The sequence below is a fragment of the Neodiprion lecontei genome, chromosome 3 (assembly GCF_021901455.1).
Source record: "Neodiprion lecontei isolate iyNeoLeco1 chromosome 3, iyNeoLeco1.1, whole genome shotgun sequence".
Classification (NCBI taxonomy): domain Eukaryota; kingdom Metazoa; phylum Arthropoda; class Insecta; order Hymenoptera; family Diprionidae; genus Neodiprion; species Neodiprion lecontei.
In genome coordinates, this window is record NC_060262.1 from 35,183,892 (window position 1) to 35,209,712 (window position 25,821).

Sequence of the window (25,821 nt, forward strand, 5' to 3'; positions counted from 1 at the left end):
CCCGCCGTTTTGTAAAGGATTACCAGCCGACGACGCGGACGCGTTCTGTCAGACGCACGTGCTCCTGAGAGAGGGTCAGGGTTGTGTTCCTCTGCACCGTAGGGCAAGAAAGAGCCGTCGCGCGGTGTTTTTACTGTTTTTTTCTTTTGTTTTTTTTTTAATTTTTTTTTTTTTTTTTTTCTTTTATTTCTCATTTTCGATTTTTTTCTTTTTCGAACACACGTTACACCGAAAAGATTTTATCGCATCGCAGGCGCGTAGTTCGGGGATTCCCAATCTTGTTGTCGTTTCGTTGGCTTTTATTTATTTGAACAGATTGACGAAGAAGAACACAGCGGGAAAAGTGCTGCGATGATCGCGCGGGTAATGGATGATCTTTGAAACGTTGGACGAGTTTCGACGAGTTCTCATCACGCGAGATTGTTGTTTTATTTGTGCAGAGGTGTTGATCGAGTTTTCACCGGACTTGTACTGTACTTTCGATCGGGACGTCCTGCATAGTGGATTGGGATAAGGATTACGATTTTTGTATACACGGATTTTTTATTCACGGCTGAACGGAGTGGTTGAATATATAGGTGAGAATTATAAGATGCAGTGGTTTAATTACTGTCATTACAATCAGCGTTATGTTGTACGTTATATCGATAACGAATTCGCATTGTTATTAATGATTAGCGCGGAATCGAAGAAAAAGTATTGAATTATCCAAGAAAAATTGAATAAGAAGGGTTCGGTTGAACTGAATTACAACTGCAGTGTGCGTCGCAATTTTTAAAGGTTCAAATTTTTCCCGCGCTTGAGCTGCTGCAAGCAAGCTGCGTCATATTTGGCGTGAGTATAAATTGCGGGCGCAACGTCGACCCTTAACACAAAAATATCCCGTAGTGCAGGGATTTATATCCTGTGACCCTGTGACTCGGAAAATGCATTAGGATCGCGTGAATCGAGGTTACGTCAATTTCTCTGCTACTAGATATTACACGCAGTGTGGAGAGTGAATTTCCGGTGTTTGAACACAATGCAGAGGGGACAAATATTATTAGTATAAATGGGTTCAACAGTTGTAATATTCGCGTACACAGTAATTAAATAATTAATTGATATATGCGAATCCACTGCTCGGATAAGAAATGTAATATGGTGTACAATGTTTCATTTTTGACAAGTTTTGAATTATGTTGATGGAGTGAGGGTCTTGCTCTTTCACCGAAGCTGTGTCGAGACGAGCCGACTGGTTAATTATCGAGAAAAGGAAATATAGATTCATGTTAATTGCGTGATCATTTCGTGAAATGCGGTTTGCAAATACAAATTAGTCTGTGAAACAGTCCTCGTTACGGATTAATTAAAGAACTTTCGAAATGGCCGAATGAAATCTTGCAAAATTGTCTGAAATTCTGTTGGTTTTTAGACGCGTTGATCTTTACACTTTTACAATCGTCGCTCATAAAATACAATTTACCACTTTTTCGAATCGTTTGATCCGTGATATAAGGCATAACCTGTTTGATTAAAAATTTAAATAATTGTTGCTCAATCAATTTGGCCTTAGGCTAAATAATCTTGAAAAAATTCCTGTTTGATTCAAGTATGTACTTGAAAATTGCGGGCTCGTCAGAAAGAAAAAGCGTCTGAAAAAGAAGCTGATTGATACGTTGCTTCTGAATATTTAGATGTATTCTCGATTGACGATACTGATCAGCCGTAAAACTTATAATTATAGGTACCACTGATATAATCAAGATACTAAAATTATCAAGTGTTTACAAAATCATCTACCGGAACGTTCATCAATTCTGCGAATTTTACGACGTGAAGAGTAATTGGCTTGAGATTCAAATCGGTGATTGGCACTGCTTCAATTTTGCATGTATAAACATTGTATAAGTATTTTTGGCATCTGTCTTAAGGAAATATCTCTGTAAGAAACTTGAGACGAAAAATGAGAAGAATTTCACCGTGTGATGTATTCTCGCTGATTTAACCCCTTGATGCAGAAAATATGAGGCTGCAGAAGATGTATAAGTAATCTCGTTAGCGCAACGAGATATTTTATGGCTACGAAGTAACTATTGAGAAGTTGAAATTGCAAAATATGGGTACAATTCTAAAGCATTGCGACATGACGAGTTTTTCTAAATGAAAAAAGAAGGCCATCGTAAGTATAATTGCTTCCGTTACTATCGAACTTCAACCTCATTGTAAACACCTTCGTTTTGCGAATTAAAATTCCGTCGTTAAAAGTAAACGATGGATACTGCACGCGTACCTAATGAAAGTGCGTTAATGCAGCAATTTCAAAAAAACCGTAAAATTTTATCCTATCCACTGAGAGAAATTTCAAGTTCCGGTTACCTCAGTCCTTAACTATTTTCATTTTTTACCACAATCGAAAAATATAGTTCTCGATAGAAAATCAAAATTAGTTTTGTAGCGGTTACCGGAAAGTCCAGTATCCGTTACTATTCTTTCTCATCACGATCACTGTTACTATATTTTCTTGTAACTGTTGCGAAAATTTAATGCTTATGCGAGAATAAATTGACGTTAAACACTTATTTAACTAAAAAAGTACGGTAAGCCTCACAAACTGATTTTCCGTTGCAATTACCAAAAAAGGATCGACAATAGCGCAAAATGGTTACGCGCACCTCGTTTTTCGTAATTCCAACAATATTCAAACGATTTTTTTAACGATACCCGTTTTACTGAAATTTTCTAGTTACCGTAACGAATGAAATTTTTCTCAGTGTAATAATCGCGCTGCATGAAACGACGAAACGAAAATCAAATCATGCCCGACGTGACGGAAACTTTGATCCGCACTGACGAATTATCGTTCCGTCTTTGCACGTGTAACGTGAGTTGATAATTTTAAGGATGCGAGGACACGTATCGGCCCTTGTCAAACACCGTGGGCATAACGTCAAGTCATCATCGTCGACTCTCCGCATCGCTGCCACAATTCGAATACCTTTTTCGTTACATGTTATTACACGTTCGTCGAAGTGGTATCACAAGCATTACACATATTATTCGTTCGTAGGGAAGGAAATGGGAAACCTCGCGTCTTTGAGCGATGCAATTTCAGCCATTCGCAGTTTTTTTTTTTTTTTTTTTGCGTCACGTCAAAGCTGTGCAAATATTTGCGCAAACTTCGGAATCGCACGTTCATTGGCTGATTCCCGTAACGTTTGAGAGCTGGATATGCAATTCGGTTGGCGCCACAGAGGGGTCGATGATTGCGATACTCGGGAGGCTTTGGCACGTCTGAATTACAGGCACCTTGTTAACGAGAGTTTACTTTCTCCGCACTCGAGTATAGGTGTCAAGCAGCTCTCGGAGATACGGTGCTGTTGCTGTTATACACGCATACAACTTCGTGTAGGCATATTATATCGAGTAATAACGAGCGTCGCGTGCAGCAGCAACGGCAGAAGTGGCGCGAGGGCAAAAAGACTTGTTACGAAGGGGTGACCGAAATTTTTGCACGTAAATCAACTCGGACAAACAGGCGAAACTTACCCCCGGATTTCAGTCGTCTTGTAATTAAACATACAAGTGTATTTCGGGTAGTTCTTATTTACGGTGTTGATAATTTTATTTCACCCCACCCCCACAAATCAACTTGAAATAATTCAAAGACAATTGCCTAATTTTTTTCACTTTTTTACGATAGTCCGCATTGTCATCGATGTATCGTATGAAAATAACATGCGAAAAACTTTCTTTCTCAGTATGTATTTTTATTATGAAAGTAATAATGTTCCGAAATATCTGTAACTGCGAGGTTTTAGCGGACATTGAACGATCTAGACGTATCGCACTTCGTCTAAATAAAAAAATACCAGATTTTGAGAGTGTGCTAAGCGTCGAATTTGGGGGGTCGGGTGGAAAAGATTCGTCACCACCCTAAATAAGGACCACCCCTAATGTGCATATATTTTTGTGAAAAAGTTGCGACGATTACGACACATAATTAATCAAGGGGAACTGAAATATCTGCGAAATTGTAAAGCTCCAAACAGGTCATTTTTAATAAAAAAAAAATATAAAATAAACAGAGAAAGTTACTTTTTCAACGATATTAATCATCGAGGATGCGTCACTCGCTTAGGAAAGCTGGTCAATTTTTTGTTCTATATGCTTGGGCTGTAGATATAATCCGGAACATGATCCATGGTCACGTTTTATAAACGTATCTCAAAAATATTGTCCATCAGCGTTGATGAAGATCATTCCGCAGTCGCGTATAACAACAATTATTCACCCAGAAAGGGGGAGAACCACACTATTCGCATGAATAGCCAAAGCCTTAGGCTAGACAATGGAGAAACGGATTCAAGGCGCGTATAGACGATTGGTTATAGATCGGCATGTCGATGGATGAATGGATGAATAGAGTTTGTTCATAAATAGGCAACGATAGTGTATTACGATCCGTTATAACGGAGGCGTAGAAATGTGAACGAAAAAATGTAAGAAGGTGAAGGAAAAGAAGAAGAACAAGAAATTCCTGCATTAAATAATATTATGAGAGGGGAATAAAATTTATAATATAAAAAGAGAAAATTACCAAACTATTTTAAACAGGTATATAGATATTACATTGCAAAGGAATCGCGTGGCGTACATGACACAAAAAAAAACCCGTGATAAACTTGCGGGATCCGGCGAGAAGCGTCTGGGGAAAGCGTAGATATCACATAGCGTATTCTATACCCGATAGGTTTTCAATTGCGATTTACCGAGTCCGCCGATCGCGGATCGGCCGGGGAAAAGGAGGAGGTGTATATCCGATGACACTTTGCCCTAATGAAAGACCAGGCGGCAAGGGTACGGCTGTGTACCAATGAACGTATGGACGCGGGCACGTCGGTAGGTGTATAAGTTGACACCGTGTGAAATAGAATTTCCCACGGGACTCGCAAAGCGAATATAAGCGTCGGCGACGAGCGGCGTCGCGACGCGGCACACTCGCCGTTATATCCAGCACCTAGCCGAGGAGTAGATGCCAAATGAAACTGGCCGACGCGGCGTGCAGTCTGCCTCTTAATGCCTCAATTCCCACTCGATTTATCCCAACGTGGGTGCAATCAATCCTCTTCCTATGCGCGAGCACTGCACGTGTCTACCTTGTGCCTTAACCCTTTGAGTCAGACGTTGCTGTGCCGAGACAACTTTTGCAACAAGATAGTATTATGTGGTCTTAGGGATCGCTGATTACAAACGTGGAGTCAGATTTCATAAATTCAAAATAGCGGATCCAATACGGTGGACCAAAAATTTCAAATTTCATCGAATACGGTGAAATAATTCTGTGCAGAGGTTTTTGGGCTGGCCGATTGCATTCTCCATACCAAATTTTCGCAATCTGATTTCAGATTCGTAATATAAGCGACCCCAAAAATCCCTGGACGGAGTTTTTTCTCCGATTTCGATCGAATTTGAAATTTTTTTCGGCCATATTGGGTCCGCCATCTTGAATTTTGGAAATATGATTTTTGATTCGTAATTGGCGACCACAATAATTAATAATTTACGTAATACACGTACATGTGTAGAGGGGTAATTTTCTCAGAAATGAATTATTTCTTGAATTTTCACGATTTTTCCCAATGAATTTGCTTCTGACAACAATAATTTAAATTATATCGCGATAATTACTTTCGAGTATTCAAAACCTGTTAGTGTACTATGAGAAATAGCAAAAAACCGCTAAGAAATATGGTTAACAGTTATCTAAACATGCAAAAAATGGGTATAAAATAAATGATAAGAATACTTGTTACTATGACTCAAAGGGTTAATGACGAAAGTTAGAAGAGAGAGACCGGCGTTTAAAAAAATCTCCAGAAATATATGTTATTTGCGACAATTATGCGGTGTGGTGAACACAAATGAAACAACATTCTTATCGTGTAATAGAATTGAATGTAAAGAAATCTGAACAACACAAGCTATTTGTAAACACATCATCAATTTGAAAAAAGGCCTTGTAATTAGAATGTTTAGAATGATCGGAATCTGATTGTTTTTGAGCCGATTCTCACGTTTATGGACGCATTTTATTGGCTCAGTCGATACCCACAAATTATTCAAAAATCATTTGACAAGTCTTCTATTACAGTATAGTAACTAGTCTGTATAATATCGTGTACTTACACAAATCAATTTTTATCCACTCTGGACACAGCTATTCGTAAAAAAAAAATTCAACCGACCTATGGAGAATATACGACGAAAAAAAATAAGCTCAAAAGTATTAGACTTTGTGGATAAAAAAAAAAAAAAAAAAAAGAAAAAAAAAAAAACAGAGTTTAATCATTTTGAACGTTCTAATGATAACCCTTCTCTCAAACTCTTCATATCTGAACTTGTATTATTTGAATTTGCGCGGAATTATCGACGCAAATAACATTGCTGGATATTTTTCAAACGATTCTTTCTCTTTTTCCAATTTTATGTTTCGACTGCCAGGGCGATTCGTCTTTACAGCAACGGATTCGTCTGATGTACCAAAGCTCTTTCAAGCCGACTTACAAGTCGAACTTTCGAGTGCTCAGACCTACAACAACTTACAATTGTTCCGGGCGTGTATAATTTCTCCCCTCTGAATTCTGTTTCCCAAATTGTCTGCACGACGTTCGAAGTGAAAACCAACCGCATATCATGGATTGTATCGCATGCCGTGTGCAAGTAGGTACATTTTATACTTACGATAGCGGCGGCTACGGTGTCGGATAAATTAATCCAATTTCTATTAGCCGTTATATACAAGAGGTGTACATGTACGTACATAAGGCACGCAAATGCCTGCATGAAACTTACATAAGATACCAGAAGAGACTCAGTAAGGGGTTTTCAGGTATGTGGTTATCGGTGCGATGAAAGCGACAACTGCGACAGCTAATGAGCAAAGATATGGTCGGCCAATTAACAAAACGACACTGCGCGGCGTTAATTCTTCGTATTACGCGAAGTCTCTCTTGCACAATCTATAGATATACGTTTGCATGTGAATTATACAGCTGCGCGAGTGCGAAGATATCGTTTCGAAAATATTTAACTGCGACGGACGTGATTTACTCTTCTACAGTTTATTTATTTCTCTTAGATTTTTTATGGTTATTATACATGTATGTATACAGTTATCAAGAATATGGAACGACGAATGAACAGTCGTTTATTCAAAACTCGCAATCAGGTCAAATAATTAAATATTATACACGTAGCTGTATAGCTGTATTTGAAAAATAACTCTAATTCTTCACGACGATCGAGTATTTGACGATAGTCAAAAAAGTCTACTTCGGTCAATTTCTCGCAAATGAGACTCTGTGTGGGGTAATAATAGAGTGAAAAAAACTCATTTTCTCAGAACAAACGAACGAAAATCAAATACACGGCTGCCGGATTCCTTTACTCTTGTAAAATATATTCTCTCTTTGAACGCAGCACCGTTAAATGTCATCTTGTCCTTACTCGCTTGGAGTCCGAAAATTATTATTATAAAAACGACTGAAATATGTCAAATATGATAAAAACCGATCGTAGTTTAAGAAATCGTATTTTCTCCCCCATTGATGAATTACCAGAGGGATTCAAACGAAATAGAAAAGTGGAGAAATAAAATTAATCTCGAATGTCGCGAGCGGATAAAGAAGCCTCAAAGAATATATTTCCCGCTAGCCGTGACGCTTTGCGATTTTTCTGAACTCTGAACCCTCGCCTTTCGATTTCCCAGTATTCTCTTTGTCGAAAAATGAAACTCTTGTGCATCTCGATTCTGCGTTATTCCCAGCAACGCGTCAAGGCTTACAGATAATAACGATACCTCCTATGATAAATCGCAAGTAATCGAAGTCCAATTTGATCGGTAAATGGACGCATAATTATACATATATACATCCATGTAATGAGAACAGCATGGTCCGAACAAATGATACGTGCCAACGGAGATAATTAACTTCCGGTAACTGGCTGCGGTTACAAAACCGCAAAGTGAGTTGGAAGTGAGATACGTGCGTCGAACAATAACATAATAATCCATCCGGCATGCTGCTGCAGCGTATAAATTCGTAACGTCATCCTGCAGTCTAGTGGAATAATTAGGCGTAATACGAACACTTGTCGCCTAGAATGAACGTTTGCACAACGCGTTTTCCACAAAACATCACTGCGTGCAGGGTTGCCTAACTTCTCTCCCCGACGATGCTGGTCACGGTTGATCAGGGGCAGAAAATCATTGTCAGCGATAAAAAAAGGGGGGAAACACAAAATGCACACTTCTCGTTGTACTGCGAAACGAAATATTATTGCAGCTCAACGAATCGTCTGCGCCCTTTTACGTATATTTTCCTTTTCTGAGTTAACAGGAAAATCGAAACAGTGTAATATTTCTATCGACAAACACACTGTACAATTTTTATGAACGTTGATAACTACCGCAAGCGTAATCAGCTTTCCGTTCACCGTCTTTATTCTGCGCCCCTCTCTCTCTCTGTTTCTCGTTACTTGCGCGCGTCTTATTGAAATAATATAAACATGTACATCCACATCCCGGTGTTGCGTAAACGCAGTTGGACTTCTGCGGAGTGCGTCAGTCGGTCCAAGAAACGAAGTGAAGAGAAGAGAAGAGACGGGGATTGACGATCGCAGACGAAAGCAATGCGCGATAAAACTCGTGCGTTTACACACGATTTACACATTCCGCGCAGGAGACACGACGCCGATGAGTTTTGCTGTATCGAAAAGAAGAACAGGGAGAAGGGAGGAATTTACGATTGCACGTGCGCGCATTTCGCGACCGCGTGTCCACTATGTCTATCCGCACCGCTGGATGAAAAAATTTTGCATTGCAAATTAACTCGCGGATATGGTATAAGACGTCCGGTATAATTTCATCTTTGATGGATATTGATATTTTAACTTGATACCGTCGTTTCGTGGTCAAATATTATAATTTATAGCAACCGGTTACCGAACGAATTCGATGAAACTTCAACTTTCTGTGAAAGAGGTAGATCAATTTCTTCAGCCGTTGTCAGTGTTCGTCGCAAATTTTTTTACATGTTAAATAAAAATTTTCTTAAACTCAAGTGTATTAATGCGGTACAGAGAAAAGGAAGAAGAAGAAAAGAAAGATAGACTTAAAATTCGCGAAGTGAAAAATAATAGGGTGGATTTTCTTTCTGCGGAAACTTTTCTTTGTCTTCGTGATGATTATGTGACACTCTGATATTTTCTCACAAAGTTCGTAAAGCCCTGTGAAACGAGAGTTTTCAGAGTTTACCTTTTCGAGGAGAAAATATCAGAGTTGACAGCTAAATTTAATATCTCTGTCTACTAGTTTAACGGAAAATTTTGAAAGAAACAAGCTGAGAGGACGTACTTCGCAATAGATTACTCTGAAATCTTCTCCAAACGTATCGTTTTGGAAAATTAAGAATTCAAAGTTTGCTGATTGATATCATTCGCATTACATTGTTAAGCAATTTTGAAAACATTTTTCCGAATGACTGGTAAAAATATGCTAAGAATAAAAGTGAAGCAAAAGTGCACTGCCCCATATTCTACTCGAATTCGTATACCGTAATAGATGTTTCGAAACCTGCAATTTTCACCGTAGATTCCTGCATGTGCTCGTGATTTAGAACCGAACAAACCTCGTAAATCTCCCGACTGATGCCTGCCTGCGTGCATCTCGATCCGCGAGTATCGCTGACCAATGTTGCAACATACAGATTGATAAATGTGCCGGTTGCGAATTCTCATCTCGTCTCGTCTCGTCTCGTAGAAATGCCGGCTGCTGCAGGCGGTGATTTTCAAACAACATACGTTTTACATTATACGGTCAATCGTTTAATTTCCCAGTAGGAGATTTTCTCTTTTATGCCTATTTTCGACGCGAAGAATTCGCTGGCTCATAGGTAGAATGATTTCGCCACAACGTTGAAAATAAAAAAGAAAACTTGGGCTATGATTGTACGGATAGAAAACTGAAACTATAAGAAATCTGGGGAATAGGTTATATAACAAAATATCAAAATGTCAGACGGTGCCAGAGACCTGGTTTTTTTAGATTCAAGTGCTTTAAATTAGCGAAAAAAGGCGTGGTCTCGTTTGTACCCTGGGATATAAAACAAGGGTTATATATACATGCCGCAGTGATGCGAATCAATGAAAATAAACCAATCAACCAAGAAAAATTTCATTGCATTGGATAAAATTTTGCAGGTTCAATTAAACTTGCTTGTATTAGTTCACAATAAAAATTTCTGGTCCAGTGAATCGTTTTTATAATACATGGGTGTGGAGAGAAAGAAAAAAAATACATTGAAAATATTTCCCTCCTTCGTTGTTTAAGGTTGCGGTAAAATTCAACATACCCAACTTGTTGTTCTCCCGTATCTTAAACAACGCATCCTTTCCGTTTTTCCAGGTACACAGCCGTCGACGAGGAGTCGCCAGGAGCAGCGTCTGGAGGGCTCGGAGCCGCCTCTCCGTCGCAAAGAACCGTTTCAGCGGGCGAAGCTGAGGGTGGTGACATGTTGGAGCTGCGTTTATCGACGCACGGCGACGTCTTCTCCTCGAAGTCATCGCCGGTACAAAAATCGGCGAAATGCGCGGACGAGGACTCGGGCTCGGCGCAGGTCCCAGGGGACCGGTCCCGACTGGGTGGCGTCGTTAGGACCCCGGAGGGCGTCGAGAAGCCGGTGGAAACGCGTATACCGGAAGTGACGATTATGCAGGATGCGAAACGCGCCGCGACGCCGGCCTGCAGAGAACCAGAGCTTTTGAGGATCTGCTCGACCCCGTCGCAGGAGATTCGCGAGGTCCGCAAGGACAGCGCCCTCTACCTCGAGGAGGATGAGGTCGAGGGACTCAGGGACCTCAGGGAGTCGCTGAGGGCCCGTTCGCCGCGAAGCCTGACCCCGAGACGGGAGAGCAGCGGGTACGCGAGCAACCTGGGCACCTTCGACGAGGAGCGGAGGACATCGGAGGTCGATTTGACGGGGATAAGGGAGCGCCGGAGGTCCTCGACGAAGAGGCTGACCTCCGAGACTTTCGTCCCCGTAACGCGTGGCTGTACAAGCAGGATCGAACAGGAACAGAACACGACCAACCCCGAGAATTCGGATAACCGGAACAAGGTATCGAATCCCGAGATCCGCGAGGCGGAGGGCGTCGAAAGGCGGGGAAAAACCGCCTCGAATCAACCGGCCCAGAAACGACCCTCGGAATCACCGAGCGAGGTTCTTTCCTACGCCGAGGTCCTGCAGGCTAAGCCCGGAGGTCCGATTAACAGGTCCAAGGTCCTGTCGCGGGTCGAGTCCTTCGACGCCGCCGATCTTCCCGGGCGGACGTCGACCGGCGTTGATCAGCTCGCCTCCAAGATCGGTATCCAGCGAAACAAGAGGATCGTCCACCAGTACAGCACTCCAAATTTTCCGAGCATGGAACTAGAGAGGATACTCGAAAGGCCGTCGGACAAGACGCCGGAAATCATTGTACCCCCTGCGCCGACGACGGTCGAACGAAACGATCAGGGAGCGGATGTCGTTGCGACCGGCAAACTCCTGCCAAGGTCGGTCAAGGTCTACCAGCTCCTGTCCACGCAGTCCGAGGACCGAGGCGACGGTGTTCCGAACCTGGCCGACAGGCGGATTTCACTGCAGATCACGCGGCAGGACGAGGAACGACTTCCGGGAGAGGAAGGAACGACGGGAACCGCCCCCCCGGTCATCGCCGAGGGTCCCGAAATCCTTGGCGTTCCCGCCGCTCCCGAGGGAAGATCGCACCTCTCACCCTCTTCGAATCTCGCAGATCCTCCGGTTCGCAAGCTTTCAACCCCCGGTGAAATGGGCGCGTCGCAGCGACTGCTCGGCGACTCTGGGATCGGGATTAGACCCATTTATCCCTATTGTCCATATTCGCCGTACGGCAGTCCTCAAGGATCGCCGAGGACCAGGAGACGACCTCTTAGAGAAAGTCGGCGCGTTTCTATCGACAATAGACAGGGTGCTCTTCAGCTTAATCAGTACAAACTCTTGGACAATATCGGACAGGTGAGTCAATGTTTGTACTTGTTAAACCTGCGAGAACGCTGCTCGCCAATTTCTTGACACTTGGAAATGTCGTCGATTTTCAGTCCCATTGTGTTGTGCTTCTTTTCAACGGGTTTCAAGTTATGAATTATGTCATAATTAGTGCGAAGGAATCAAATTTGTAAAAATTTGTTCGTATTTTTTTCCGGATTTTATATGGTTTATCTACGGAATTTTAAAGAATTCTAAAATTGCGACATCACGACTTTTCTCAGAAATACATCGTTACGATTAATTGCCAGCTTTAGCCTAGTTCGTTTGAATGTCGAAAAATTCGGATCGTGGATCTTCTGAAAACCTTCTGGATCAGCGTTTGTATGTATAATATGAGATCAGAATTTCCGTCGGAATTACGCCAGAGGTAAAATCATTCATAAGGCATAAATTACACGTTCAAATAAAAAGGAATGTAAGAAGAAGAAAAAAAAAAGAATAAAAAATAAGAATAGGCGGAACTTTGGTCTCTGCAAATAATACTCAACGAATACACCGCTGCAAGCTATACCAATATTTGCCTCACATTAGAGGCGTACCTGCGTAGATCTCGACGACGAGCCGTAATGGGTATAACGGTTTGTTAAAACAGATCGATGTTGCAAAATTAAACAACTTATCGGAATAGGATTGAAGGAGAAAAATAAAAGAAAACTAACGAGTCAACCAGAAATAACAATTAGTCACTAGCGCAACTTGTTTATCACTTCTTTGCACGGTGAAAACAAAAAATAACCAAGTGTGAAAAATACGGGTATCCAACTAATTCCATTTAACGTTTCCTCGATAACGCGGGAGTTGAATTCGACGGAAAGTTTGGCCTCCGTTCGCGTGTGACCAAAGTATTTATCGGGTCAAGAGTAAACCGATTGTCGAAAAGGTGGCAGCAGCCTCGTTTTGTCTGGTAATAATTTCAAATTTGAATATCTCCTCGAGTATATATATTCGTACGTATTTATTACACTTCACATACGTACATCACACGTTCCATACGTTACACAAGTCGGAATTCCCAACTTGTTAGATCAAAGGCGCCTACGTACAAATTTCAGTTCGCCTCCAGCAATTAGATAGTATTAATATATGCAGAGAGCCGCTAGTTTCCATAAATTTACATATCCACTGCTAAACGGTAAAGGAATATTAAGAGATAACCTTAATGACCGTGTGTGTAACATTATAAAATAACGTGAGCCGCACAGAATTGTATAAATTCCGCTACTAATCAATTCTATGATTTGTGACAATGAAAAAAATAAATAAATAACGAAAGATTATTTGAACGAGTGCTCGTGCTAACTTTCTCACGACTTTTTCCAGCGATACAGAAATTAGAATACGTAAAAATATTTTCAGCAAAGTACACCGGATTTTCGTATTAGCGAGGAATATAAAAAAAAATTCAAATTCCATATTTTGTCGGAAAAGACATTGCAATTCCGGTTGGAAAATTTTCATACATTTTTTTTTTTCTTCTTTAACATTACGATTTCTCAATTTCTTTGTAACCATAACAAGATGTAAAGGATAAAGCAATCTCGTGAGGAAATAATCTTCTTTGAGATTGAAATTAATGAAGTCCGACGAAACGAAAATCGTACAAATATTATACTCGTATATTAGATTTAAACATTTCGCCGCTAATGCGGGGGTAGAATTAAATTATACGTCTCGCGTGCTGCTGGCGAATTAAGCGGGTCAAAAATTAGCTGGTTGTAAATAAAGCATTGCGGGGACCGTTTTTTGCCAAGTTGTTGAAAATTCCTCATTCGCGTCTACACGCATAGTCATTCAAAGACACGATACGGCCACGGGATTAGACTCGCCTATAATACGGTGAAATTTTTCCACACACGAGAAATCGGTCGAACGTACGTTTTAACCTTTGACGAAATGGAATCGCCTAAAGGCGACGAACACCTTTTTTGCTCGAAATAGAAAAACTCGACTCTGTATTGACAGGGCACTTTGAATTCGGAAAAGGTTCGCACGGTTTTTTGTTTTTTTTTTTTTATCTCAAGAGAAAATAAGAAGAACACGTAGGTAAATTTTTTTTTGCTATTTCTGAATACCCGAACACATTTCGCATAAGACTTACATGAATAGTTTTCAATCCTAATATCACCAAATCATCAAATCGTTTGTACAAATAATTACTTCTATTGTTGCATGACGTTCGAAAATCGCACAAATAAGGTGAACGCCAATTAGATCGATCGAAATAAAAACTTTCCTCGCACGACAATTATCGTGCTGGTTTACGATAATAATAATAATAATGATAGTAATAATAATAATAATAATAACAACAACGACGACAACCTTAATACCGCTACAATTCTTTTTGTAAATATTTCAAAGGGTAATGAGAGCGTCCGGAACGATTTAAAAATTAACCAACGTGCCAGTTTTAGTCGTTGACAAGAAATATGTAACACTCGTTAAGTTTCGAACGTCATCGGGTTGAACCAAGGCATTGTAACAGCTGCGGATATAAAATTGATGCTTAAATTATTGCCCGTAAGAACGTTCGCCGAGGGTCTCGTCCGTAGATATAATGTATGAGAAATCGTGTATGAAAAAATGAGTAACTAGACGACGTCCACAGCAGTTATACCAAGGCTTGCAGGACACAATATACCTTGTACACCATGCGCCGAAAGAAATGATACATCAATAAAGAATATTGCCGCGCCGCGACCCGCATTTAATGTATAATATTATAGCGTCGTAAATTGGCGCATAACTCACGCGGTTCGGCTCTGTTCGGTTCTCTTTTCTCCTTTTTCTTCTCTCTTTATATATATATATATATTTATATATACTTATATATTATATTTATATATACTTATATATTATATATATATCAGCTGCAATATCGTTTCAAAGTCGTAGAAACTTTTCTGCAAAAACTGTTTCTTTATCATATGCGTTATACGTAGGTATAAGAATTTATTGCGGTTTTTGAGTGTGTAAAGTCCAACGTGTAAAGCGTAAGTTTTGAGGTCGTAATACAGGTGGAGGAGAAAATCTAGCGTAGGTGTAAACGAGATTTACAGAAATTATGTAGAATTGATCGTACGGGATAAAATTGTTTTTATTTCGTTGTACAATTAAAAATTTTTTTATTTCCTTTTATTTTCGCCTCTCTTATCGTAAATTTTTTTTCCCCGCAGCTCACGCAGCCCGGATTTTCCAACGACGAAAATTGAAATAAAATAGAAAGGCTCGGTCGGGTCCGATTAGGTGTGTATTATAGCTGCGGATCGGGGATTCCGAACGCCATGGGATTATACTGCATTGTTCGGCGCGGTGTGAAAATTAATTAATTTACCGATAGCCGGGTTCGATAAGCCGAGGCATTATACAGCCTGCTATAACATTTTGCATAGCAAAGAACACGGTAATAGTCGTTCGCCCACTTCTTGTTCAAGCTGTTTCAGCTGGTGTAAGAAATCATTCGAATATAATCATATGCAGCCACAGCGCTGACACGCACGTCCGTTCTACGCTTGATCGGGGCTTTTTTAATACTAGCAGAGAAATACTCGTCTCTATAGGTATAATATCGACGCATACGTACCTAATTGTAAAGCTATAAAACCTCTTTGTCAAATCTGACACGCGTGTTACACGGCCCAACATTACGATGCTTCATCCGGCGTATAATGTAAGCAAAGATAAAGTAGGAACGACCGTAAGACTGGCTTCGTTATTGAAAAAAAGAAAGTTTGAAAAAAATAGTAATAAGAAAAAAATATTCTACAATATGAATAATTTAATATCGATAATTAAACGCGAGTTGTTAAGGCTCGTGTGGGTCTAATCACGCGTCATGTTCGTTATAATGAACGTGTCGATGGACGCGTCAGCAACATGGCGCTGCCGGTATAATCGCTGTCTCTCTCTCTCTCTCTCTTTTTCTTCTACACCAATTTGTTACGTCGCAACTTAAGTCAGCGTTTCTTTCAGGGCTCTTACGGTATTGTCAAACTCGCCTACAACGAAGAGGACGAAACGCACTACGCGATGAAGATCCTAAGTAAGAAAAAACTGATGAAGAAGGCCGGGATTTTCGGGAGAATGGCACCGGGGAGAAAAGGGCTCGCTAATCCGTTGGCAAAGGTTTACAGGGAGATTGCCCTTCTCAAAAAGCTCGATCATCCGAACGTCGTGAAGCTCGTCGAGGTCCTCGATGACCCGGACGAGGACAACCTCTACCTCGTATTCGAGCTTGTGCAAAAGGGTGAGGTCCTCCAGCTGCCGACCGATCAACCATTGGACGAGGACACAGCGCGGATTCACTTTCGCGACATCGTTTTGGGGGTCGAATATCGTGAGTTCTTCTTCATCTTCGTCATCGTAATTTCCTTCCCTCACGTTACGTGAAATTCATAATTAAGAACGAAGCGTGGCAGCCTGGTGATTCTTTTTTCTTTTCTTCTCGCCTCTTATTCACTTCCAGCATCATTCCTTCGACAAGCGGAGCTTTACTGCACCGGAGGCGGTCGGAATGTTTCACAGCGTCAAAGAGTGCTCGAAAGCTCATTTCAACCCCTTCTTGTTCCCCCAGCTCTTGAACGTCCACGTATCAGTGCACGTGTGTTCGCGCGTGTGTGTGTGTGTGTTGGCGTGTGTGTGTGTGTGTGCGTGTGTGTGTGTGGCGTCCAACTGCAGAGCGAGCAAAAGCATCCGCAGATGTGAACTCACACCCGGCTCTCGTCCGAACTTTGTTCTTCCAGTGCATTACCAACGGATAGTACACAGGGACATAAAGCCCAGCAATCTGCTCGTCGACGGCGAGGGTCACGTTAAGGTCGCGGATTTAGGTGTCAGCGCGGAATTAAGGGCTGCTGGTGAACTGCTCTCGGGACCTGCTGGAACGCCGGCGTTTGCCGCACCGGAAACTACCACTCCTGGAGCGCAGTATTCCGGAACGGTGGGTGAAAAATTTAAACTCCAAACACGGGTTTGGGTTTCGTGTGAAAGTTTTAAATGTGAAAATCTTCTTTCTTCAACGTTTTACAGGTCTAGAGTGCAGAAGTAACGTGTTCTTTAGCGAAATCGAACGTGTATCGAGAAACGGTTGATGTAAAGAAAAGAGATTGATCGATTCATTGATTGATTGATCGGCCAAAATTCAATACGTCTCGTTAGAATAGTCGAAATATTACATTCGTAAGCTGTGAAGATTTTTTTTGAAAATAAAAGAATAGCAAATATTTGAATTATAAACGAAATAAGCTTATTCGTGTCGATTATTCGTTTCAACTTGCTCGCTGTTCTTCCATCACCTCGGCGTCGTTAAATTGTTATCATCGTTATTGTTATTATTATTTAAATTAATATATAGTGCCGATTGTCAGCCAACCAACCTTCTTATGACACGTTGTACCGAATGCGCGCGTGTCCGTGTCATTTTATGTAAATACACAAGTGCGGTAATTGGCTTGTTGGCTAATTGGTTTGGTATACTGCTAGGCGACCGCTTAAGTATCGGATTGTGGAAAAATAGTTGAAACCAGTATACCGGTACTCCTATGCATAATGTATGGTCAAAGTGCGTAGAGCTAGGCACCAGCATGACTCTATTAAAGCCTCTCCACGCAGCTGTCCGGACACGTAACGAGTTCTCTGCAGTCTGCGATGCATACCTGGAGGCTGCACTCCGAACGAATATAATTAACGCCTTTCAAAGTTATCGCACCGTTAAAACTGTCCTCAACTTTTACAGAGTCGGCACCATTTGACAAACGCTAAGTTGTCGCGCTTACGCTTCTACGTTGTGCGGTTTTATTACGGTTATTATCATCACAAATATCAGTGCAAGAGAATTGATAAGTTCGCGGCACTGAACATTTATAACGGTTATTAGTATATCTATAGCTATACGACGTACGTAACAATTCATTCTTACCTGCGCGAAATCAATAGTGTTATTTATAATTATCATCGAACGAGGAATTTCTCTTGCGTAAAACATTAATTCACATTGTATGCAACGACCGTGCTTATAATACTGCTGTTGCATACATTTTTCACAACCTGTAATGCGGGGATCCCAAACCTGATCGAAGACTATGAATTATTAAACGATTTTTTCCACAAGCTGTACCGTCTGAGAATTACCAAATGCATCGGAACATATAAATGAGAAGCAGATTAAGCTATTGGAATCAAAAAAATAAATATATATGTATTGGGAAAAAAAAAAAAAAAAATTAATGGTTACAATGAGAAAAATTTTACTTGCCATAGTAACTAGAAAAATTCAATAAAACAGGTATCGTTAAAAAAAACTATTTGAATGTTGTTGGAATTACGAAAAACTAGATGCGCGTAACCATTTTGCATTATTGTCGATCCTTTTTTGGTAATTGCAACGCAACATCAGTTTCCGAGGTTTACTCTACTTTTTTTAGTTAAGCAAGGCTTTAACGTCAATTTATCGTTGCACGAGCATTAAATTTTCGCAACAGTTACAAGAAAATATAGTAACAGTGATCGTAATGAGAAAGAATAGTAACGGATAATAGACTTTCCGGTAACGGCTAGAAAACTAATTTTCATTTTCTACCTAGAACTATACTTCATGATTGTGGTAAAAAAATGAAAATAGTTAAGGACCGAGCGGTAACAGGAACTAAAAATTTCTCTCAGTGTATAAGTTTCGTTGCGTCGTGACTTGGAATCTTACAATAATTTCAAGAAAAATTACGAGTATCGTTTCTCAGAAAGCAGTATAAAAATTCGTGATTTCCGGCTAAGGGGGAAAGAAATGCAGTTTAATTAAAATAATTTACCCTGCAAATTCTCCACGTTCACAGCTCTGCGACGTTTGGTCGATGGGAGTGACTCTTTACTCATTGGTGACCGGAAAAGTGCCTTGGGACGGATCCGGAAGCATAATCGGTGTGCAGGCGGCGGTGCGATCGGAGCCGTTAAAGTTCCCAGAAAAACCAGAGCTCTCTGCGAAACTGAAGGAGCTGATAACCAGGATGCTGGAGAAGGAACCGTCCGCGAGGATCGCGCTGAGGGACATCAAGATACATCCGTGGGTTACGAACGAGGGGGCGGAAGCTCTGCCGAGCGAAGCTGACAACTGCAGACTTCCGGTTACCGTCACTGACGAGGAGGTCGCCCGAGTCGTTACCAGGGTTCCTAAGCTCGACACCCTCATTTTAATCAAAACGATGCTCAAGCAGCACAGCTTTCAGGTGAGAAAAATCCGAGCAACCGGTTATCTTTAATCAAGGCGAAATCTCAGCCAAGTGTACCGAAACGTCCGTAATCATGTCTGCCAACTTTTTCGAGAAAAGTAATCTCGAAGCTTTTTATTCGGCTGTTTACTACCGCAGGCCGTCTTTTTCCTAGGACACGTGGCTCCGCGCTGTCTGATCACATATACATGTAAGGATGCTTTTAGGGGCATGTAAAAGCGAAATTACTCGCGTATTGTTAGAACGAAACGAGCAAACAATCAGACGAATGCCTAAACCTTGTACGCTTGTGTTTGAACACCGTGAGTTCTCTGCGCGTTGAGTTTTCATCGGAAAACTTGGTCCGAACCTCGTCCTTCTTATTCGCGTTAACTTATTAATGACATTCTCGAGGTTGAGCTTCGTTCAGAATACATGAAGCCCTCCTCGACTTCTCCGAGGGGTTTTTATTTATTATTTACGACCTGGAATGTTATCCCGTTATATCCCGGAGCAAGGAATTTTCTTCTCTATTTCACCGCGCGGAATAACCGTCGTAAAGTTTGCGCATCGAGCTTTCTCGTATCAAGTCTGACGAAAACTATACGCGTTGCAAATATCGTCTTTATACAAGTCCTCGGAGAATCGGCAAAGTCAATTTTTTCCCGCAAAAATTCATGATTTCCAAAGATTGAAAAATCAAGCTTACTTGTTTCACCGTCACTCCAAATTTTTACCAAGCTGAAGGCGTTTTCGTTTTCGAGTATCTTTAACAAGTCTATACGGCGAAGAAAAAGAACCCTCCTAAATTTCAATTCCGAGAATCTGCCTGCCGGTGTCATCTACTTCGATTAAGACTCCTCCTCGATGACTAATAATTAATAAATAAGTTCACGCGTCGTACCGACGATTGATTTTCCTCCACATTGCGTCGTGCAACTCTAGGTACTTATAAACACTATAAATATACGTCTCGTGTAAAATCTATGCACCGGTAGTCGCCTTTTTACGAAGAAAAACTTAATCGCATGTTACTCGTACGTGGCAAACAGATTCTCAGGGCAATTATCGCTCTGTTTTTCGCTTGATTTAATAGACGAGCTGCTTCCCTAGCCTTTGATGAATAATAATACTAAACAACTTTACAGAATGAAAAATAAAAAATAAAATATTCAAAGAAGCGTAAAAGAAAATATAATACAGCGCTGCGAATAACTTTTATCTTCACAAGGATAACTCATCAAGTTGAACAAGCAGCCCTTGGCGCTTAATTGAAACACCGGGCTTACTTCTTATTATCGTTAGGTTGGAGGAATAAAAATATTTACGAAGTATTTCATATATAACATAACGTTCGAGTTTCTCGGCTTCGTTTACACGCCGAATGGAGAAATACGTAAAAATATTTAGCAAGCTTCATTTTTTGTTCAACTCTTGCCGAAGAAGATATAAAATGTATGATATTGTAATACCGATAACGGTAATAACCATTAATCGTGAATCTTTTTTATCTGATCAAGTGACTATATACATACATTCCCATAAGAACCGTCCTAACATTAACAAGACGAAAAATAAAACATATCATACGTAACGGCTGTTCGTTTTAAGCATTATTATTAGTATTATTGTGGTTGTTGCTGTTGTGATTATCATTTTTATTATTATACCGATTCAATTTCATTACTAATGCAAGAACGGTGATTTACGGTTAGTAAGTAATAAATTTGAACGGGCCTCGGCTGCATTGCGAAGCTTTGGAAGTACCTAATCGGTACCTTCGACCGTTTCGTTTCGGAGTGATTTAGGTACCTTCGATCAGCTACGAGAAATATACTCGTATATGAGGACATGTGGGCTGGATGTGGGCCGCAGTTCTGCGCAATCTTTCCCATCGAGCGATTCATATTTACACCTGTAATATTCAAGGACGGCTTTCCCTTAAAGCCTTCGTGATTCCCTCGGGAGAAGAGCGATTCATTTATAACTAATGCATGATCCTCAACCTTTCGAATAATTCCTAGTCAAACTCTGCTGCTTTGTTTGTAGAATTTTTACAATATTTATACATATATATAAATACATATATATATATATATATATATATATATATATATATATATATTTGTATATATATAAATATTGTCGATCAAAAATAGCGAGATAATTAACGATAAAGATATTATTGTTAAAGACAATAAAACAGAGTATAGTAAGAGTATCGACTATATTGATAAAACGGCGAGCAATATTAATTACAAGGGAAAAATGCAAGGCATTCAGATACAATTAAATCATGCAAGAAATTCGAATACATCCAAAGAAAAGGTACGAGTGAGAATCAACAGATTAACAAGACGAGGTATGCGATAGCGATAGAGGAGCGTGCGTTCGCGATACTATTAATTGGGATACATTTGGCGAGATTTACAAAATCGGTCAATCAAGGTAGGCTAGTATGCAATCCACAATCTAAGGTTCTTAAATTAGGGCACAATGCAAGCGACGACAGAATGAGATAACGCGAGAATAGTAATATTACAATAAATAAAAACAGTCGGGGTAATCTGCAGTTAGCAGAGAACATTAAAAATAATAAAGAAATTCGGAGATATTGTGAGAAACGAAAGAAACAAGAATTACAAGTCAATCAGATAATATCTAAGTTAATTCAGCGGTTCATCAATTCAATTTAGCGAAACAATATAATAATCCAAATTTAGGTGGACAAAATACTCGATATAATAGTCAAAGTTTACAAATGGTTTTGAAGAAGACAAATCGATACGTAGTGTCTAGCTTGGAATATATGCGATAGATATGAGATAATTGACGGTAAGATATAGGGAACATAGATATTCTTAACGTATCAAGAAACAAAATTGCACGAAAGATACCATAATGCGATATATTACAAGCGAGAAGAACTACGGACAAACTACGTGCCAGCGATAAAAGAAGCGAGAATTAATCAGAAAGACGTTACTCACAGTACGGCGCAATATCCAGGCTCCGAGAACGACGTGTTACATACACCGCGCAGCGATGAGAGACATATTTACGATATTAATTACTCAACAATAATCGATGGCAAGGCAAATCAATCGAATCAGACAAAGGATCTAGACAAGGTAACGGAAATTACGGTAAAAGATAAAGACAAGGGACTAAGAATAAGACAAACTGAGAAAATGTATACAAGCTAGTTAATTTTTCGATCAATACAACGAACAATAGTCAGCTATTCGAATAAAACAGGTAAATGGGTAATCTCGATGAAATCAGAAGCAAAGCGCTAGCCAAACGCTGCAATTCAGCGACATTAGGTAAGCAAAGCGAAATTAATAAAGAGGAGCAATAGCCACTAGAAATCGAACAAGCAAGTTAACTAGCCGCGAACTTATTTGCGATATTATACAACAAGGGATACGATAAAGGACGAGCCCGTGTGGCCCACGCAGCTAGAGCCGCGAGAAAAGATAAGAGAGAAAATAGGTAAAAGATACAGATAAGGTACGATGCAAATAACTTCGGGCTTCGCAATTTAACAAAGATAACCTCACTTACGTGAATAGAAGATCCAGGCGAGAACGGCACGGACAGCGATAGAACAAATAAAATTGACAAATGCGGTAACAACACTGCCGAGGTGGCGGAAAGCACGTCGACGTAGCGCGAACACTAGACGTAGAATGTGCTGGAATGTGCCTAGTCGAGGGATGCTCCTCGCGATCTCGCTCGATTTTCGCCGTATTGCCGTCCTTGTTTACGGGTGATCGTAATTGGGCCAGCAAGTCACGTGACACGATTCAACAGGTAAGACGGGCGGTAGTCCAACGGCTCCCTCGTTGACATTTATAAATTTATCGACTCGTCGATCGATGTGTAGGGGGGGGGGGGGGGGGGGGGTATCGATGCGGGAATAGATCTTGGCGGTAGATGATGATTTTAATTAAAGCTTCCTGTTCCTCGCTACGTTGGTATTCCCCGCGCAGTCCATTTCTCCGGTTAGAGGGCAGGGCATCCATTAATGACGCGATGCCTTCATAATCAATTTTAGACCCCCCCCCCTGTGCACGTTATCACGTGATTTTTTTCGCCGATCGACTACTCGCGTGCATGGGTTAAAAATGCGATAAAACCGATAAAAATCTTTAAATATACTCGGTGTTTTTAGAAAAAATTCACCAAAAAATACACGTGATATTACCCTCCCCCCGTGCGATCAGTCGTGATATTTTCGAATACCCCTCCCCTCTCCCCCCCCCCCCCCCCCCTCGTGAGTCTCACGCGATTAATGGATGCCCCCTTAGTCGCGGCTCGGTTATAATCGCTGTACGGCACCATCGTACCGAGAGGTGATTGCCACACGGGCCTTCTCATCCAACAATCACCGGTCCGACATAGCCCATACCCAGCTACTCGGGTTTGAGGGCCAAGCTGCGATCCTTCGACGAGACATGTGCATCGGACAAACATGCTCCTGCTTGATGGCTGACGGCGAAATAGGCATTGGAGTTGGTTCGGTTCCTGGCCGATAAGTCCGGTCATTAGAGGTCTGTGTTGGCACCTTGCGCTTGGTACCAACACGAATGACCCTGTTCTCAATCCTTGCAGGCATCCACCCGGAGTTAGGTTGCGATAATCTGTCCTCTGGCTGCCGGTAGGACGTTGTTGACCCGATCAGTGACCTCTGCCTTGCGATATATGGTTCTCTCGAAGCTATGTTCTCGGCGGGTGTTCTTGTAGTGCGGTACGAAAGTTAAGAAAAAAAAAACAAAAATAATAGACAGGTATTAGCTTGATGTAAGAAATTTAATCTAAAATTAGCTAGTCGTTGTTTCTGGAGTATTGGCCGACGACGTGCCTTCGCTGTTTATTTGTTATTCTAAGGAGGGAAGAGTGCATTACAATAGCCCATGTGACGGGATATCAAATACCAAGTCACAAACAAATATACATATAGGGCATTCCATGTCGATTCACCGGGCCATTGGCCTGACCCGATATAACCGATTATAATCCGAAAATAAAATATTCTTGAAAAAAAAAAAAATCAACAATTCTAGTTTTTGGCCCACTTTCGGACTAGGACGAAAAATTATTTTTCGGATCCTAGTTTCTGTGACAAAAAAATCATCAATTTAAAAACGATCCCTCTTCATGTTTTCTCACAATTTTATGATTTTCGAGCTCGTGCAACCCCTTAAAAATGAAATAAAAATTTCCAAAAATTTGAGGTCGTCTTTTTGCGCCAAACAGAACCCAAAATAAATTGGACATCAAAATCGGAAGGGGTCAGGCCAATGGCCCGGCGAATTGACATGGAATGCCCCATATATATCTATATATGAATTGCCTCAACAGCGTTAATCGAGAAGGTGAATTACGATACGGCAATTCGGTATATGTGATATAAATTTACATAATTGTTATTCCTTGCAAGACACGTACCTAATCTATTCTTTTTTAACGCGGTTTACCGTCTTTCTGTATTCTGACGCACGTTGCAACGTCGTGAATAAACCTAATAACGCATCTGAGATGGACGTTTAATATAAAACAAAAAAAATGTCCTGCGGATCGCCGGACGTTCAATGATAAATCGTATAATCAAGCGCTATTAAGGTGCTCATTAGGCGTTCTCATCAAAATTTAGGCACTCGATGATACAGCTGTACATCACGATCAGTGTTTCTGAGATGACTATGCTAATATTACACATGTCATTAAATTCACTTAACGTAATTATTATCCGGTCGGCGATTTTTTTTTCGGCTCGAATTCCATTCTTTGGGTTCGACGAATGTAAAATAATCGTGCAAAAATAGAAATTGTGCAACGCGACGTCGGTGAACCGTTATCTAATTTTTATACCCTTTGCATTTGTTAAACTCAAGTAGAAACGTTGCAAGTAAAAGAGGTGAAGATAAATCAAAAGCGAAAAATGAAACGAAACTTAACGAGGATACAAGGAGAAAATTCGGGATGTTCGAGATTTGAACTTGTCGAATCTTCACGGTTTGATAAAAGTATCGTTTCCGCAGAATCCCTTCCTGGCGAAAAGAAGTACAAAATCTGTGTCCAGCGACACGATGCCAGGTGATATTTCTCAACCACCGATTGCCGGCCGGACGGGAAGTTCCGGAATATCCGAGAAGAGTTCGAACATCCGGGCGGAGAAATTTCACGAGGCGGGAAGAAGCAACTCGGCACCGGACACCTTCGAGGGTCACCTTTGCAGCGACAGGTGAGATCGAGTTACGAAAAAATCTCAATTCCACGCCTCGTTTATGATACAATTACCTATACAGGGGAGAAGGGGTGAGAAAAAAGGAAAGAAGCGAGAAAATTTACACAAATTATCAACCGATCTGCAAACAAAGTGCAGGTGTAATTGATCGGCGTTTATGCAAAAACATTTATTAAACCTGCTCTTTGAGGATTTGATAATTTCGGCAAAGCTCGATTAGATCTGAGAGTTTATTGCCAATTAATTAACCCGCAGTTTCCAG

General features: G+C 40.8%; 2 protein-coding genes across 5 annotated transcripts in view; one reads left to right on the forward strand and one right to left on the reverse strand.

Annotated features, from left to right (window-relative positions):
- Nucleotides 1-22,961, reverse strand: part of LOC107224743 — a 66,220-nt gene extending 43,259 nt beyond the window's left edge. Inside the window, exon 1 of the mRNA XM_046734185.1 lies at nt 22,874-22,961. The gene's annotated coding sequence lies outside the window, so the exon portion shown is untranslated. The remainder of the gene's footprint in view (nt 1-22,873) is intronic.
- The window catches only part of LOC107224728 (serine/threonine-protein kinase STE20), a 47,319-nt gene that overhangs the window by 17,569 nt on the left and 3,929 nt on the right, over nt 1-25,821 (forward strand). The window contains exons 1-7 of one of the 4 annotated variants that reach the window (XM_015664902.2): nt 179-363; nt 441-578; nt 10,448-12,074; nt 16,080-16,443; nt 16,850-17,046; nt 18,935-19,324; nt 25,354-25,556. In XM_015664902.2, the coding sequence (XP_015520388.2) occupies nt 10,554-12,074; nt 16,080-16,443; nt 16,850-17,046; nt 18,935-19,324; nt 25,354-25,556 (2,675 nt within the window). In that variant the 5' untranslated portion in view covers nt 179-363; nt 441-578; nt 10,448-10,553. Of the gene's footprint in view, nt 1-178; nt 579-6,520; nt 6,703-10,447; nt 12,075-16,079; nt 16,444-16,849; nt 17,047-18,934; nt 19,325-25,353; nt 25,557-25,821 lie in introns of those variants that run through there. The other 3 variants (XM_046734180.1, XM_046734181.1, XM_046734179.1) reach the window with 3 other exon arrangements.